At 50.7% G+C, this 16,565-nt stretch overlaps 1 protein-coding gene across 7 annotated transcripts in view; it reads right to left on the bottom strand.

The window, feature by feature from the left end:
• Positions 1 to 16,565, bottom strand: part of KIAA1671 (KIAA1671 ortholog) — a 181,899-nt gene that overhangs the window by 121,523 nt on the left and 43,811 nt on the right. For all 7 annotated transcript variants that reach the window (XM_081801945.1, XM_081801948.1, XM_081801947.1 and 4 more), the window contains exons 3-4: positions 4,396 to 6,009; positions 2,349 to 2,436 (exon numbers count right to left, since the gene is read on the bottom strand). In XM_081801945.1, coding sequence (XP_081658071.1) covers positions 2,349 to 2,436; positions 4,396 to 5,954 — 1,647 coding nt within the window. In that variant the 5' untranslated portion in view covers positions 5,955 to 6,009. The remainder of the gene's footprint in view (positions 1 to 2,348; positions 2,437 to 4,395; positions 6,010 to 16,565) is intronic.

Genomic DNA, 16,565 nt, shown 5'->3' on the forward strand with positions numbered 1-16,565 from the left:
AGAGCGTGTGACTCTTGATCTCCAGGTCATGAGTTCGAGCCCCACGCTGGGTGCAGAGATTACTTAAATTGAAAAAAATAAAAATATTTAAAAATTTTTTAAAAATTAAGAAAAAAGTAAAAGTAAATAAATTCTGGAACTAGATGGTGTTGGTGGTAGTATAACACTGAGAATACACTTCATGTCACTGAATTATTCACTTTAAAATGGTTAGGATGGGGGCGCCTGGGTGGCTCGGTCAGTTGAGCATCTGACTCTTGGTTTCGGCTCAGGTCATGATCTCAGGGTCCTGGGATCGAGCCCCATTCAGCGGGGAGTTTGCTTGTCTCCCTCTCCCTCTGTCCCTTCCCCACCTCATGCTCCCTCTCTCTCTCAAATAAATAAACCTTAAAAAAAAAATAAAAATAAAATGGTTAAGATACATACAGGGCCACAGTTTGCTAATCTCTACTGCAGATGATGGAATGCCATTAAAGAACTGAAAAGATATTTTCATTTGAAGCTTTTGTTTACATTTGATTACATAAAAATTGCATAAATAATACACGAATCCATTCCCTCTAAACAATACAAAGCTCAAGTCCTTTTTGAGACTTCAAATATCCAAATACCAGGGCCCTTCCTGGATAACAGCTGTTATCAATGGGGAGCAGTATATCCATGAAGAACTTTCCAGAACTTTCTCCTAGTATGTGTGTGTGTGTATTTTTATATATGTGTGTATACATATGTATAAAGACTTTTTAAATTTAAAAATATATGCATTGTTCTTAAAGAAATGAAAATTGTATGTTTTATGTTATGTGTCTTTTACTACAATAAAAAAATTACCGACAGAAATATCTGTTTACAGAGATCAAATCTCTGTATTAAATAAAGCAAGGGTTCCTTTAGTAACTTTCATTTCTTTAAAGTTTTCTCACACATACAAAATTATAGAGAAAATAATAAATTCATCCCAACCCATTCCCTCAATTCAAGGACAGCCAGCAGCTTGTCCCACTTGCTTCACAGGGTCCTTTTTGTTCTTGTTGTTACCACTATACCATTTTAATGTGACTATAAGAGGCTTTACGTCAACCGGACCCATTCTCAACGGCTTTCAAAGAAGTGACTCAGAACATCCAAGGATAAAAAGCAGGTCAAACCCCCGCCCCCAGAAGTGGTGGCATTGCCCTTAAGATCCAGCTCCCGGGGTACAAACGCGCTTGCCACCAAGCTCTGGTGTTTAAAAGTCCGCATAAGTGTCTTAAAAAGTGAAACTACACCTACCATACTACCCAGCCATTCCTAGGCATCTACCCAAGAGAAAAGGCAATAGATAGCCCTACAAAGCCTTGCCCACAAATGTTCAGAGCAATAGCTCCAAAATGGGAAACAACCCAAATGTCCATCAACAGGGCGAAGAGATAAACAAATCATGGTCTACCCACACAATGGAATGCTACTCAGCTACAAGAAGGAATAAACTATTGATAAACATGCATACAGCATGACACAACTCAAAGTAATTATTCTGAGTGAAAGAAGAGAGATCAAAAAAAAAAAAAAAAAGCACTGGTTGCATTTATAGAAAAATCTAGGAAAAAATCTAGAAAATGCAAACTGAGCCATAGGAACAGAAAGCAGATTGGTGGCTGTTTGAGGGTAGGAGGAGGGGCCAGGAGTGGTTACAAAAGAAGAAACTTGCAGGTGCTGGAGATGTTCTGTATCTTGATGGTGATACATTTTCGCCCAGTGCACATGTATATGTCAAAACTCATCCATGCACACTCGAAATGGGTCCAGTTTCCTGTACATCAATTATACCTCAAAAAAAGCTGTTTTAAAAAAATTAAAACCCCGCAGGAGGCATCAACCACAAATGGGTTAGACCTAGTAGTTATTTTATGAGCTTCTCCTTATTAAATAAGATTAAATAAAAATACTTTTAAGCAATTTAGTTGCTGGTAGTTTCCCTCCTTCTGCTACTGCTAGGTGACAAGCCAAGGTAGGGAAGGGAACAGGGACCATACTGAGGGAACCTGAAGGAGTTTCTATGAACAGTTTTAACCTAAATTTTAATTTCTTAATAAAGCAGGCATTCGTACGTAAAAAAGCCAGGTCCCTCTTGCTCTTTGCACAGGAAAAAAAAATAAAACCTGGCAATTACATTTGTAAACAATATTTAACACTAAGGAGTGCAGAATCACAAACCCAAAAGGGACTTGAAAAGTCCCGGCATTAAAGAAAAAAAAAAAAATGTTTCATTCTTCATGAGAGGCTTCTGATTCTTTCCTGGGCTCTTTTTCCAGTAAGGGAAGCTACCCACTGGAAAACAAGATGTGCCAAACCCGGGGGCTCTTTACCTTTTCTCCAGGTTCCTTAGGAAGCTCGCCACTTAGCTCAGAACACTTCTCATACTTGACTTCATTGCTTGACGCTGGACTCGAAAACCTGGTACAGAGATCCACGTTACTTGTTTGGGGCCAGAATCTGTGACTCCCTCCAGCCCACACCCTGTAACTAGCTCACGAACCCAGGGGTGAGATTAGCATTGAGATCAACAAAGCAACACCGCCTGGTTTGCTCTGAGAAAAGATGCGTCCTTTCCGTTCGCCAAACCCAGAAGGGCCCGGTGGGGGACGGCTTACCTTAAACACAACATCGTTGGGGCACCAGGAGCCCCAGGCTTGGGTGAAGAGACCTGGGTGTCAGTCCTGGCTACACTGTCTCCCCACTGCAGGAGCTTGGGCTGCGCTCGTGACTTCACCTGAGCCTCTGTCTCTTCATCTATAAAACGGGGATAATTAACACCTCCCCATTGTCTTTTGCTACCCAAGGCCCTAATAGCTATGTGAGGGCGTTTAGGGAAGAGTAAAGATGCCCCAGGAGGGATAATTAATGGTTGTTGTTAGCAATCCCAGGCACACCAGAAGCCCCACCACAGACCTGCCACGGGACTCGGGGGTGGTGGGTCGTCATGGAATGTGTGGGGGCACGGGCCTGTCGCTGCCTCTCTGGGTAAGCTTGGCCAAGTCATCGTCCCTCCCTGGGCCTCAGTTTCCCCACTTGTCAAGGGGAAAAGAAAGAAAGGGTATTCTGGTGCTAGAATGTTCCCATCTCTGAAGAGCTCTTGGAATGGATGTCTAATGATGAATTCGGGGCTGGGGGCTGCAGAGACAAGGGAGGGGAGAGAAATAAACCACTTCACCTGGTCCCACTCTACAGTCCTGCAGGGTCTGCCTGCCGGGAGGCATGAGGCCGTGGGTGAGTTATTCCCACACTCAAGCCTCAGTTTCCCCATCTGTCAGATGAGAATAATCCGAGGCACTGGGAGGACACGGGAAAAGGTGTGTGAGGTCCCTGGGATGGGCGCCTCTTTCTCTGCTATCTTAACTCGGGCCTGGCTGCACATGACAATCACTTGGGAAGCTTTTGCAAACAACCAGGATATGAACCTCCTCCCCAGACCAATGGAATCAGAATCTCGAGTTTGTGGGGGAGGGGTGCCCCAGGCCTCGGGATTTTGTTCCAGATGCTTCTCTCTCTGCTGAGAGCCACTGGTCTGACCGTGGCCCAGCTGGCTGCCCTGGTTCCCAGGGCCCAGAGGTGACCCCTGGAAGCTCCGACCTGACAAAGGTATGTCAGTGGCATGTGTATCATTAAGGACCTGGTGGCCACACCCAGTGGCATCTCCCTGTTGAAGCCGGGAAGCCACTTGTGGGAAAGCAAAAGAGCAAGAGATAGCAGAGGCCGGCTGAGCTTAGAAAATCCTCAACTAACAGGATTCATCGTGTCGTTTGGAGCTACCACGTAGTGACGGCTTCCCGTGGGCAGAGTGAGTCACAGCGTTATCTGTGAGCCTTTGCCTTAATCCTTCAAGGAAGGGTTGCGTTTTAAAGACAAAGAAACCAAGGCTCAAAAGGGGAAGGGACTTGCTCAAGCTATCTTGACCCATTTGATTTTACTTGGGGGCCACTCATGGGGGCTCAGGCCATAGAGTAATGTCCTCAGGCTTCTGGAAAGGCAAGCTGAGCCAGGGACCCAGGCTGTGCTGGAGTTACATGGGGCTCTGGACTTCCTCACGGTACTTCACCTCTCCTATCCGCCTCTGTGAAATGGGCATGATACCTCCCACTGCAAAGTGTAAAGAGGAAAAAGGACAAGGAAATGGAGCTGCCGGCATACACCGAACCTGGAGGGGGGCTGTGTTACCTCTCTGCACCTCAGGTCTTTGTCTGAGAAATGGAAGCTAAGGCCACCTCCTCTTAGAGGCTGTGGGTAAACTGAGAGGGAGGGCTGTAAGGTGCCTAGCGTGGAGCCTGGCACCCAGTTCCCTTTCCTGAGGGGCCTCTGGTAGGCGGTCTGAGGCAGCTCAGGGCTGAGCGAAGCCCGTGGAACATTCCCACTTACAGTTTGGTCAGATCTGCCGACAACGGCCGTGCCTGGAAAGTCTTCCTCCTGATCTCCAGCTTTGCCTCGGAGCTCTCGGCAGCCCAGCCTTTGATCCGCTCCTGGACGCTCACACCCACTTTCTCAGGCTCTGGGGCAGTCGACGGGGGCTCAGGGGTGGCCGGTGGAGGTCCAGATTCTGCTGCCAAGGCCAAGATGCTCTCCTCCCCAAACAGGCTGATGCGCTTCTTGACGCTGCCCCTGGGGGCCCATCCTCCCTCCAGCCGGCTTTCCCCGTCAGCTGCTCTGCTCTTGACCTCGGCAAATTCTTGGTCTTTTCCCGGTCTGGGTGAGGGGGACAGGGGCACCTTCTCCGGCTCCCTGAGCAGTTTGGCTTTCTCTTCCCCGGGATGCTGGTCATCCGTGGGGGTGTCCCTGGCTGAGCCCCCCGCAGTTCTGAGGCTGCCCGTCTCCGCCTGCTTGAAAAGCACCTTCTCCTTCTGTTCTCGGGTCTTCCTGGCTACCTCCAGGAAGTCTGAGTCTGAGTCACGAAGGCGAAGGTTTGCTCTGACCAAACACTCCATGTCCCCTTTGGGCTCCGGGTCGGCCCTCTCCAGCCCCCGACACTGGACAGTGGAACCTGTGGTGGCCTCGTCGGCCACCTTCTTCAGCAAGGCCTCTTTGCTCTCAAACCGGGACGTGAGGTCCATGGACAGAGGCCTGGGCTTCCTCACCCATGTCTTCTCAGGCGGGGTAGGGGGCGCCTTCCCCATCACGGCCGCTCCGCCGGGGCCTGGCTTCTGAGGCTGAATGGTGTCGATGAAAATGGCCGACACAGGCCTTCTCCTCAGGCGAGGCTTGGGCTCCAGAGCGGGGTCCCCCGTGTCCTCCACACTCCTGGCCTTCCACAGAGTCTCATTTGGGCCTGTCTCCTCTTGGGGGGCAGCTGGCTTGATGTCCTGTGACAGGGAGGCCGGTCGGGGAAGGGTCCCAGGCTTTCGGGCAGGCAGGGCAGGCTTGACGGCCACCTCAGGCCGGGAGCCCAGAGCGGGCTCCTGACACACACCCGTGGTGGCCTCCCGAGCCCCCTCACTGATCCCCTTTCCCAGAGCGGGGCCAGCTTTGGTGGTTTCAAAGACAATCATGGTGCTGGATCGGGGCCGTGGGAAGGTGGCCTTGTTGAACAGCGATGAGCTTCTCCTCAGGCCCTCCCCGTTCCCCACCTCCTGCCCCACCAAGCTGGGCATCTTCTCACTCAGGTCCTTTGCCACCACGTCCTGGGAGCGCCCACAGGGAGGAGACAGGCTAGTTGGGCCAGGCCCCAAGGATGGGACAAGGGATTTCACGTCCGGGGTCTTTTCCCTGCAGAAGGGCTTGGGGGCAAGTCTGGGCAGCGGCAGTAAACGGGCCGGGCTCCTAAGGGGGCTTTTTCCTTCCAAGAGCAGCGCTGAGGGCGCCCCGGGGGCATCGCCGGCCTGGCAGAAGTAGGTCCGCTTCAGGGTCTCCTCCTTGGAGATCTCGCCGAGGCCTGGCACTCCTGTCAGGGAAGTTATGGAACCGACCTCGACCCGAGTCGCCATGGCTACAGCTGTGGATCCATGGGGATTAAGAACATCCGAACTAGGGAAGCAACCACTAAAAGGAAAAAAGCAAAGGAGAGGAAAAAAATAAACTTAAATCTCAGTGTCTGAGTCTAAGCAAAGCGTTTTGGGGGAATGGGCCCGGGAGGCCAGAGCCCTGGGTGCCGGACGACAACTCTCCACCGACCTCACTGGGGAAGCCCGGGGCCGGCCTCTCCACCTCTCTGAACTCCGGGCCATCTCAGAAGTTGGTTCCAGCCCCAACGGTCGGGAAAGGGTGGCGACATTCTCTGGGACCTTCCCCACTCAGCTAGTCTCAAGGCCAGCTCTTAGTAAAAAGGGATTATCTCTGCTATACAGAGAAGGAAACCAGCTCAGAGAGGCCAAGGAACGGCCTGATGTCACTTAGAGAGTAAGGGGCAAAGTCGGGATTCGAACCCAGGTGGGACTCCAAACGCACACCACACACCCCCAGCATAGGCTCTGGGGAGAGCACCCTCACGTCCCCTCACTCCTGTTACCCCCAAGTCATTTCCCATTTCGGAGCCTGCTCACATCAGGCATCCCCGCTGACCCTCCTCACAACCCTGTACTGAGCACCAAGCACAGCGAGGGTAGGGGACCAGGCCCAGCACACACAGCTACCAAGAGCTGGAGTCCCTGAGGTCACAAAGTTGGTTAGTGGTCCCCAGCCCCACTAGACATCCCTTATCTCCATCTTCCCACACACACCCTTCCAGATGCCTTCGAGCAAAAAGCCATTTTTTTTCACCCCACCTGCTGTTTTTCTTGGTTTGCCTTTGGGTTCTTTTCTGTCGAACACCTATTCCGCGCTGGCTGCCTTCAGAGCTCACCAGGAGCGGGGCCTCAAGGTAAGCCAGGCGCTTCATACGTTTTATAAATCACATCCTCTTTATAACCCTATGAGGTGGGTATGACAATCATCAGACCGCATTTTACAGCGGCTCCGGCGTAAGCCCCTTGTTCATCCAGCTAGGAGCTCTGTCCTCTCTTATAAATCCCGCACAACCCTGAGAAGCATGGGTCATCACTATCACTATGAGGACGAAGAGTAAGGGCCCAGAGAGGTCACCCGACTTGCCGACATCACACAGCTGAAACTCGACCTCATGTCCTCACCCCACTCAACCAGGCCTTCTTGAACATCACATCATATTCCTTTCTGGTCTGAAAAAGTGCCAGACAAGTCGCTGTTCTTGATCCCCCCACACACACCAGCCTGCCCCCACTTTCATGCCCATGTTCTCTGTCCCTGCAAAGGCTGCCCCCAGCCTGCCCCCATCTAGATGGACTAAAAGTAGAAGGTATTTCAGTTAACCGCGAGCCTCCTGCTTCCCTTCCTGGGGCCCCACTCTGCTGCCCCCGGCTCTGACTCACTCAGCAGCCTGCAGGAAAGAAAGGCAGACAGATTTTGATATTTTCTCTTCCTTACACGCTCGATGGTGCTAACAGATTTCTTCTCCCCAAAACCAGAGAACGCTGTCTAGACAGCATTAGAGGCAACAGAGAGGGAGAGATGCGGAGAATCGGAGAACGGCAGAGTTGTAAGGCATATCGGGTCCTGCCCCAAATCAGGACCGTTCACCTTCAGAGCCAGTCCCCACGACCTCTTGGAAACCCTGCTCTGGGATCCACACACACGCACGTGTAGCCCAGACATAAGACACAGGGCAATAACGGGATTCAAAAGGCAGAGAGAAAATTCCCTGGCAGAACCCGCAGGCGCCTTCCACCTCCTGGACACTCCAGGCCCACTTACCTGGGCTGGCCGGCCCTGGCTGGAGATGCGTGCCTGCCCGACAAAGCCAACAGTGTCCCGTCTCATGGCGAACGGGGCTGGCTGCACCCTCCCATGGCAGAAGCGGGTGGGGGAAGGAAGGCTCGCCCCTCCCCACCCCAGGGCTGTTTCAGTACGTCTGGGAGACACAGGACCACAGCCTCAGTTCCGGAAGTATGTGCACAGACAGCACAAAAGCTTTGGAATTCCAACTGCATCCGTTAGCATCATCTCCAGCTTGGAAAACGCACACTCCTTGTGGCTTCTCAATACTGTAGCAGAAAGAGGGCTGAGTCCATGCTGGGTGCTCAATAAAAATCTCCCCCGTTCCTCTGCTACATGTTTACTGAGCACCTGCCACGTGCACAAAGATGAACAAGAAAAATCCCCTGCGTGCAGGGAACTCGCCGTCTTGTGTAAGAAACACACACACACACGCACACTGAAGCAATTACAACTCTGGGTAATAAACACCATGGTATATAGAGGGGGATATGGGGGCACAGGAATAGTATTCACTGCTTAGGATTGGGAATGGTGATCCCGGAAGACTCCCTAGGCTGAGAGGTGACACCAGAGAACTCCGGTGCTGGCTAATTTGGGAGCTGTTTCTCCTGGCTCAGAAGAAGTATTTGAACTTCTTGGAAGTTCAAATTGTTGGAAGTCCTGAAACGCCGCCTCAGGACCTTTGCACATGCTGTGCCTATTTCCAGGATACCCTTCTCACTCACACACAGACACAGGCCCAGCCCTCAGAACACAGCTCCAACATCTCTGCCCCTACCAACACACACACACACACACACACACACACACACACACACACACACACAACCTGGTACAATCTTCATTTTACATGTCCATGGAGCACCAGACATCCTCAGCAGGACTCATCATAGTTACACGGTTGTATTGAATGCCGCGTGAGCCTTCAGTCTTTCCCATCCAGTGGCAAGCCCCCAGAGGGCACCCTGAGTCCCCAGAAGCGAGCACGGCGGCCTGGCCTATCATAGCTCTGAATACATCATTGCTGAGTATATACATAAAATAATGGTTGGTGGAATGAAGAAATAGGTGAATGAAGAGACCTTCTTCTGCTCCCCGGGCTCCTAAGATTCTGCATAAGGACAGGTACCGTGAGTTTCATGACACGAAGCAATCGAGGACACAGGAAGAGTTACTCTGGCTCTGGCAAGTTGGGTAGTGGCCATCGGTCAGTTGCTACTGGTTGACAGAACCCAAGAGCTGGAAAAAACTCAGCTGGGAGCTCAATCTGCCTACCTCACCAAGAGCACCCCGCCCCTCCCCATTGTCTCTGGACTACAGGGAGGTGCTCTACTGCCCCGGATAGGCCCCGGTCAGAGACACCAGCTGTGATCACATGAACCCCACACTGTCCTGCCCCGTCGCCCGCTCCTCTGCCCAAGCGTGGAATGAACAGTTCTCTGCACAGCTTGTCCCAGGAAGGAAGTCATCCAGAGCGACCACTGGCAAATTAGGATCGACGGTGCACGCATGTTGCCCTACTCTGGGATCCTTGAACCCAGCTCACTAGCCACCCCGCAGGGAAGTGAAGGGGGAAAGAAGACTCTTGGTCCGTACTCCTCTTAACCGGAACAGTGGCTCTGTTATCTGGAATCCGCATCACATCTTGGGCTTCCTCTCGAGTTTCCATTTAAAACGCCTGGCAAATACCGGGTATGTAAATATGGCTACACCAACGAATCCACGAATTAATGAATCCATCAGTGAACAAAGGGGCGGGGGGGGGGGAAGAGACGGGTTTGGTTTTTTTTTGTTTTTTGGGGGGTTTTTATTGAACCCCTGCAATCAACAGCTAAATAACATTTTGAAGTCTCTCCCAAACCTAGAAACACAGGACTCTCAGGGCTTCACTTAACCTGCTGTAAAAAACACAAGGAAACTGATTGAAATGTGCGCCTTAAAACCTTACTTTAAATGCATCGCATATGTCATGCTTAATTTAAGACATGTCGGTCTCTTCCAAAACACTTCAGAAGCTCGCTCACACAGAGGCCAGCTGCTACGCCTTGCGTGGCCTCGCTCGCTCTTTGTAAATGTATGAGCTCTACAGCCAGAGGCAAGCAAACCAGAGCTCCCTGAAGAAGGAAGGGGCACGGAGCGCGAGCCACCTCTCTGGTCGTATCTGTATGAATCATCATGGGGGCGGGGAGCGGCATGGGGGACAGACAGGGAACAGGGCTGATCTGGGAGGTCAGGGGGCCACGGTGGCCCAGGGGGCAGAGGACCCCAGTCTGATCTCCAGTAATGGGGACAGCAATGGGTACGTCCCTGTCGCTGAACCTGCCACGTTTACAGGCTGGATCTCCCTGGGTGGATCTGCAAAGTCTGAAATGCCCATTTCCTGCAACTTTATGCCAAGAAGCCCATTTTCCTGGGAACTGAGGCACTAAGGCCCAGAGTGGCTGAAATTCGGCAGGAGTCATTCATCAGAGCATCTGTCCGTCCATCCAGCCTTCTGACTCCCCTGCAAACCAGGCTCTGGGCTCGGTGCTGGGAGGGGGAGGGGGGTGCAGCCATGTCGCTCATAGCCTCCTCCCCACCCCGACAGAACCACACAGGGAGAAGGCAGGAGAAGCACCTCCATTCAAAACCAAACAGTTTGGCAGCTTTTCTCTCAGATTCACAGGCGTTGATTCGGTCTAACAGCTGCTGCAGATCTTTCGTAATTACACCCTTAAATCCGATCTGGGAGCTCACCAGCCATTCACTCAGCCGTCTCTGGGTGCCGCTTCCTGGGAATGCCACCATCTGCTGAGGGGTGCGAGCCAGTCCTCACGCCTTCCGGTGTCTTCCGGAATGCGACCTGGCCTCCCAAATCTGCAAAGCCACCCTGCGCGGAGCACCGCGTCAGGTGCCAAGGACATGCCCGTGGCCTCCCCAGAGGGCAGGGCCCCCGCTGGCAGGGGCCCGATGGCTAATGGCACTGGAGTGAATGCGTCCTCTCCTCTCCGTCCCCATGGCGACGGCCCTAGCTCGTTCGCTCGTTCATTCATCCGTTCATTCACGCCAATACGCAATTGTGGAGCATCTACCATGTACCAGGCTCTGGGCCAGGCGCTGGGGACACGGCGGTGAAGAAAACATGTGGCCATGTCCCCTGTCCCCCCCCGGAGCTGGTCGTCAAGAAGACGGGAGCAAACAACATAAATAAGCAAGAGACATAGAAAGTTAGACCAGCGACAATAAAGAGGGGAGGGGCCGGGGGAAAACTTCACGAAGAAGGGACACGGAAAATCCGCCTCCTCGCTGACATTTCTGTCTCTGCTGGAGCCTCCCCCGATCTACCCCAGCAGCGCCAGGGGGAGGCTCTGACATGCAAGCACCATCACGCCACGCGTGTCAAAGGCCCTCCCTGAGATCCGGCAGGACCGGATCCCCGTCACCTCCTCCCTGTCCATCTGTCCACCTCTCACACGCACGCACGTACTTACTTCAGCACAATGAAGCCCCGGACAGGTCACAAGACAACGCCACGCTCTTCCTCGCCCCCACACCTCTCCACTGCCATTGCCTACCACCTGACTAATCCCTAGTCATCCCTCAGTCCTGAGCGCCAAAATGCCACCTCCTACAGGAAGCCTTCCCTGATGCCCCAGGGCAGCTTCTGGGGCCTCCTCTGTGCTGTGGCATCTACGTCTCGGCATTTCTGCCTGGCCCAGCACTGATAACACACGTGATGACTGCCTACTTCATACTCCACCAGACTGGGCAGTCCGGGGTCCTGGGTCCAATTCACAGCTGTGTCCCCAGGGTCTGACAGCAGAAGGGACATAAAGCCAGTGTGCAAAAAAGTATCTGAAGGGAGAGCATCCCTGAGAGAAGAGAATAATAGCATCCAATTAGGCATGGCTGTGGGAAAACTGATAACGCTCATCTGCTCCCAGGGCCAACATCAGTTATAAAAGCAATTTGGCAATATTCACTCTCAACTACTATTTTTTGAGGCTCCATCAAGAGTCAGGCACCAGACTACGTGACTCCGTGTACCTTCTGCCTCCTCCCATTTAATACGCTCAACAACCTTGTGCTTCTCAAATTATTACCACCATTCTAGAGATGAGGAAAACACAGTTTTGAAAATGAGCCAGATCACATGCTAAGGAGGGGCAGAGCTAGGTTGAAATCTGCTGCCTATAAATCAAGTGTTTTTCCCCAATATACTCACCCCCGAAGCACACATTTCTTTTTGATTCAGTAACCCTGCTTCTTTTTTCCCCCAAAGGTTCGTTCTATCTATCTATCTATCTATCTATCTATCTATCTATCTATCTATCTGACAGAGGGGCTGTAGGAGGGAGAGGGACAAGCAGACTCCACACTGAGCGCAGAGCCCAATACGGGGCTTGATCCCACGACCCTGAGATCATGACCTGAGCTGAAATCAAGAGTTGTACGCTCAACCAACTGAGCCCCGCAGGTGCCCCCCAGTAACCCTGCTTCTAAAAACTTATCCTACAGAAGGAATCTAAGGGAAGAGCAAGCCACCTACAAAAAGATGTCCATTACAGTGTTACCTATGGAAGCATAGTCATAACCACCCCTACCTAGACTTAGGGTGATAACCCCTATTTGAAAAAACCCAGGTCTCACATGCCATTTGAAATGTCACAAAAGTTGCAACGTCAGCAGGCAGACCAGACCTCCAGGTCCAGCCAGCCCAGAACATCACGAGTGGCAGAAAAATCCTGTCCCACTACAGAAGTAGGTCCTGCTGTGACCTCCAGCTTACAGATGAGGAAGACAAAGCTGGAGCAGTGAAGTGACCTGCCCAGGGGCAGCTAGAGTTACACTGACCCCACACTCCTCCCTGTCAGATTTCTTCCGAAGTCCACATGGGCTTAACTAGAATAACTGCTGTTTTTTTTTTTAAAGGACTTCAGATGTGCTTTTTTTTAAAGATTTTATTTATTTATGAGAGAGAGGGGGGTGGGAGGGAGGAGCAGAAGGATTTAGATAAGGGCGCCTGGGTGGCTCAGTTGGTTAAGCGACTGCCTTCGGCTCGGGTCATGATCCTGGAGTCCCGGGATCGAGTCCCGTGTCGGGCTCCCTGCTCAGCGGGGAGCCTGCTTCTCCCTCTGACCCTCCCCCCTCTCATGTGCTCTCTCAAATAAATAAATAAAATCTTTAAAAAAAAAAAAAAAGAAGGATTGAGATAAGCAGACTCTGTGCTAAGTGTCAAGCCCAATGTGGGGCTGGGTCTCAGGACCTTGAGATCATAATCTGAGCTGAAACCAAGAGTCAGACGCTCAACCAACTGAGCCACCCAGGCACCCCTAGAATAACTGTTTTTTATGATGTTCAGATGCAAAGGACACTTCACACCCATTAGGATGGCTATTATAAAACACCAAAAAACAAAAACAAAAAACAGAACACAAACAGTGCTGGCAAGGATGTGGAAAAATTGGAAACTGTATGCACCATTGTGGGAATATAAAACAGAGACCTGCACGCCAGTGTTCAGAGCAACATTATTCACAATAGCCGGAAGGCAGAAACAACCCAAATGTCTACCAATAGATGAATAAACAAAATGTGGTATCTCCAACACAGTGGAATATTATTCGACCTTAAAAAGGGAAGATATTCTGACGCGTGCTAAAACATGGATGAGCCTTGAGGACGTTATGAGAAGTGCAGTGAGCCAGTCCCAAAAACACAAATACCGCATGACCCCACTTGCAGGAGGCACCTAGAGCAGTCAAATTCATCGGGACAGAAAGTAGAATGGTGGGTGCCAGGCGCGGGGGTAGAAGGGAACAGGGAGTTAGTGTTTAATGCGGACGGAGTTTCAGTATGAGCTGATGAGAAAGTTCCAGAGCCAGACTGGTTGCACAACAGTGTGAATGTACTTAATGCCACTGAACTATACACTTAAAAACAGTTAAGATGATAAGTTTATGCTGTGTTTTACACTTTAAAAAAAAAAAGCAAGAAACTAAACGCGAATGTAAAGTAAATCTACTGCTTAAGCTCTAATGACCACGTGACTCAGCTCATGGGGACCTGTCCTTTAGGCAAATCTCCATTAAAGGCCCTCATTAAAGTCTACCCTGGGCTATGCCCTCTGACCCCGGGAATGGGGTGGGAAGCAAAGGAGACCCCGATCACAATGGGTCACAGACACAGTCGCGTGGAGGAGGGGGAAAGGAAAGACCATAAAATCTGCAGGGTGTCCTGATGGGGGGCAGAAAGTAAGGCTATGGAAGCCCAAAGGAGTAGTCAGGGATGTCTTCCTGGAAGAGGTGACGTCTCCATGAACCTGGTAGGAGTCAGCCAAGCGGAGAAAGCCAGCTGAGGAGAGAGCATGTGCACAGGCCCCAAGATACTGGAGAAACAGTCCTACGGTGCGAGCCTATTCGTTGGCCCTCCTTGGGGCAACGTGGGGCTCTCTTGGGGGAAAGTCTGGGAGGCACAACTTTCTAAAACTCATGAGTTTTGTTACCCCGAGTCAGAATCACACTGGAGAATACAAAACACTGGTCTGGGAGTCAGAACTGGTATTCCACACAGTCTGGTTGACCTGGAACAGACCAGACCCCTCGCACTCTTACAAGTGCCCAGGTGTGGAGATAAATTATTCCGTCATCCTACTTTTTTTGTAGTTAATTGTGGTAGGAATCACGCAACATAAAATTCATCATTTCAAAGCACATAACACAGTGGCATTTGGTAAGTTCACAACATTGTGCCACCATCCCCTCTGTCTAGTTCCAGAACATTTTCATCAAGCCCAAAGGAGTCCCCGAACCCCGTAAGCAGTCACTCCCCACTCCCCTTCCCCCTTGCCTCTGGCAACCACCACTCTTGCTTTCTGCCTCTGTGAATTTGCCATTTCTGGGTATTTCACAAAAATGGAAATCACACAGTACACCCCTCGTCCTGGATTTGGTCTCTGTTCCGCCACTGACTTGCAACGAGAGCTTAGGCAAGTCCCTGCCTCCCTCTGAGCCTCAGTTTCCCCACTAGCAAAACAAGAGGTTGAACAAGGGGTCACTCAATTCTCTGGGATTTTAAAGAGTCTGCCATTCTGACTCGGCTCAACCCCAGGCTCTTCGGGGCTGCATTATCCACTTCTCTCTGCACTTGGCCCATCGTCCGCCATGCAACCAGCTTTCTGGATCCTGAGATGTGTGTTCTAAATCTCCGTGATTCCTGGGGTGCCTGGGTGGCTCAGTCAGTTAAGCGTCTGCCTTCGGCTCAGGTCATGAGCCCAGAGTCCTGGGATCGAGCCCCACGTCGGGCTCCCTGCTCAGCAGGAGCCTGCTTCTCCCTCGCCTCCCTGTTCATGCTCTCTTCTTGCTATCTCTGTCGCTATCTCTGTCTCTCTCTCTCTCTCAAATAAATAAAATCTTTTTAAAAATAAATAAATAAATAAATCTGCACGATTCCTTATAAACAAGTGGTGCTCTGTAAAGGGTTGTTGAAGGACTAAATAAAATTCCTACCCCCCTACTGAGGAAAGGAGTTAGAGCAAAGCTTCCTACTGAGTGTGCACTATCTCTTTAAGAACTGCCTTAATTAGCATAGGCTGGACTTCTGTGTCAATTTCAAGTTCCCTGGATTCCAGTTCAGCACACCGGGCGATCCAGGCTCTGGGATCCAGAGGAACAGTTCGAGGGGCCTTTCTCCAAACTTGCCCTGGAGCACCCGATATGGGTAGGACACCTTCCCACCCAAACCATCACCCAAACTGCTTCGGCCCAACACCCCTTGGCCAGGTGCAAATGCTGATCTGGAGAAAGAATGGTACAACTTATCTTTACGCCTCTATTTAAACATCCGCCTTTTCAATCCTCATTAGCCTGTTCCTTCCTACTATTTGTGCTATTTCTGGACTGACTGAAGCACACACTGAAGCCATTAATCAAGCTGCTTTTTTTTGTTTGTTTGTTTTTCTCTACATCAGGGGTGGGCAAACTGCAGTCTGCAGGCCACATCCGGCCCACCACCTGTTCTGGTAAATAAAGTTTTATTGTAACACGCCCATGCCCATGTATTTATATATTATGTACAGCTTCTCCCAAGGTATGAACACAGAGCTAAGGGGTTGCCACAGAGCCCATACAGCCCAGAAAGCCTGAAATATTTACTGTGTGGCCCTTTACAGAAAGAGTTTGTGGAGATCTGCTCTAGATGGTGGAGAACTCAGTCCCCCGAGACTGGACTCACTCAAGGATGTGACAGTCCCCTCTTCAAAACTCTTATTTACGTTATGCTGGCTGCGACTTGCCCCTCCGTTAGATCTCTGCAGGTGCTCCACATGATAATTATAGAAAACTTCGCAAATACAAGTGAGCAAAAATGTTTTTAATAATTGGAAATCCTACCATCCACCAGCCCCTATTGGCATTCCCATGTATATCAATCTGGGCATTTCCCTTGTAGATGGGAACTTTTTGTCAAAACTAAAATGGAATCAGACCTGCAATTTAGGAACCTGCTTTTTTTTTTCATTTCAAAACCTATCACAAACATCTTTCACATCAGTAACCGTACAACCTACATAGTCCTTGCCAACGCTTCTGGGGCATTCCATTTTGTGGGTATCCCATCATTAGATAGTCCATCCCTCACTACAGATCTTTATACGCTGTTGCCAACCGTTGACCATTAAAACCAACACGGCAATGAACACCCACACGCACTTATTTTCCCAAGACAAAATTTTGCCTAGAAGTGGGCTGGCTGGTTCAAAGGATGCACACCTTTTTTAGAGCTTTTGATGTATGCAGAATAGACTTCCACACCTAAGGGAAACACATCCC

Source organism: Leptonychotes weddellii, chromosome 13 (assembly GCF_054177405.1).
Source record: "Leptonychotes weddellii isolate Sample4059 chromosome 13, ASM5417740v2, whole genome shotgun sequence".
Classification (NCBI taxonomy): Eukaryota; Metazoa; Chordata; class Mammalia; order Carnivora; family Phocidae; genus Leptonychotes; species Leptonychotes weddellii.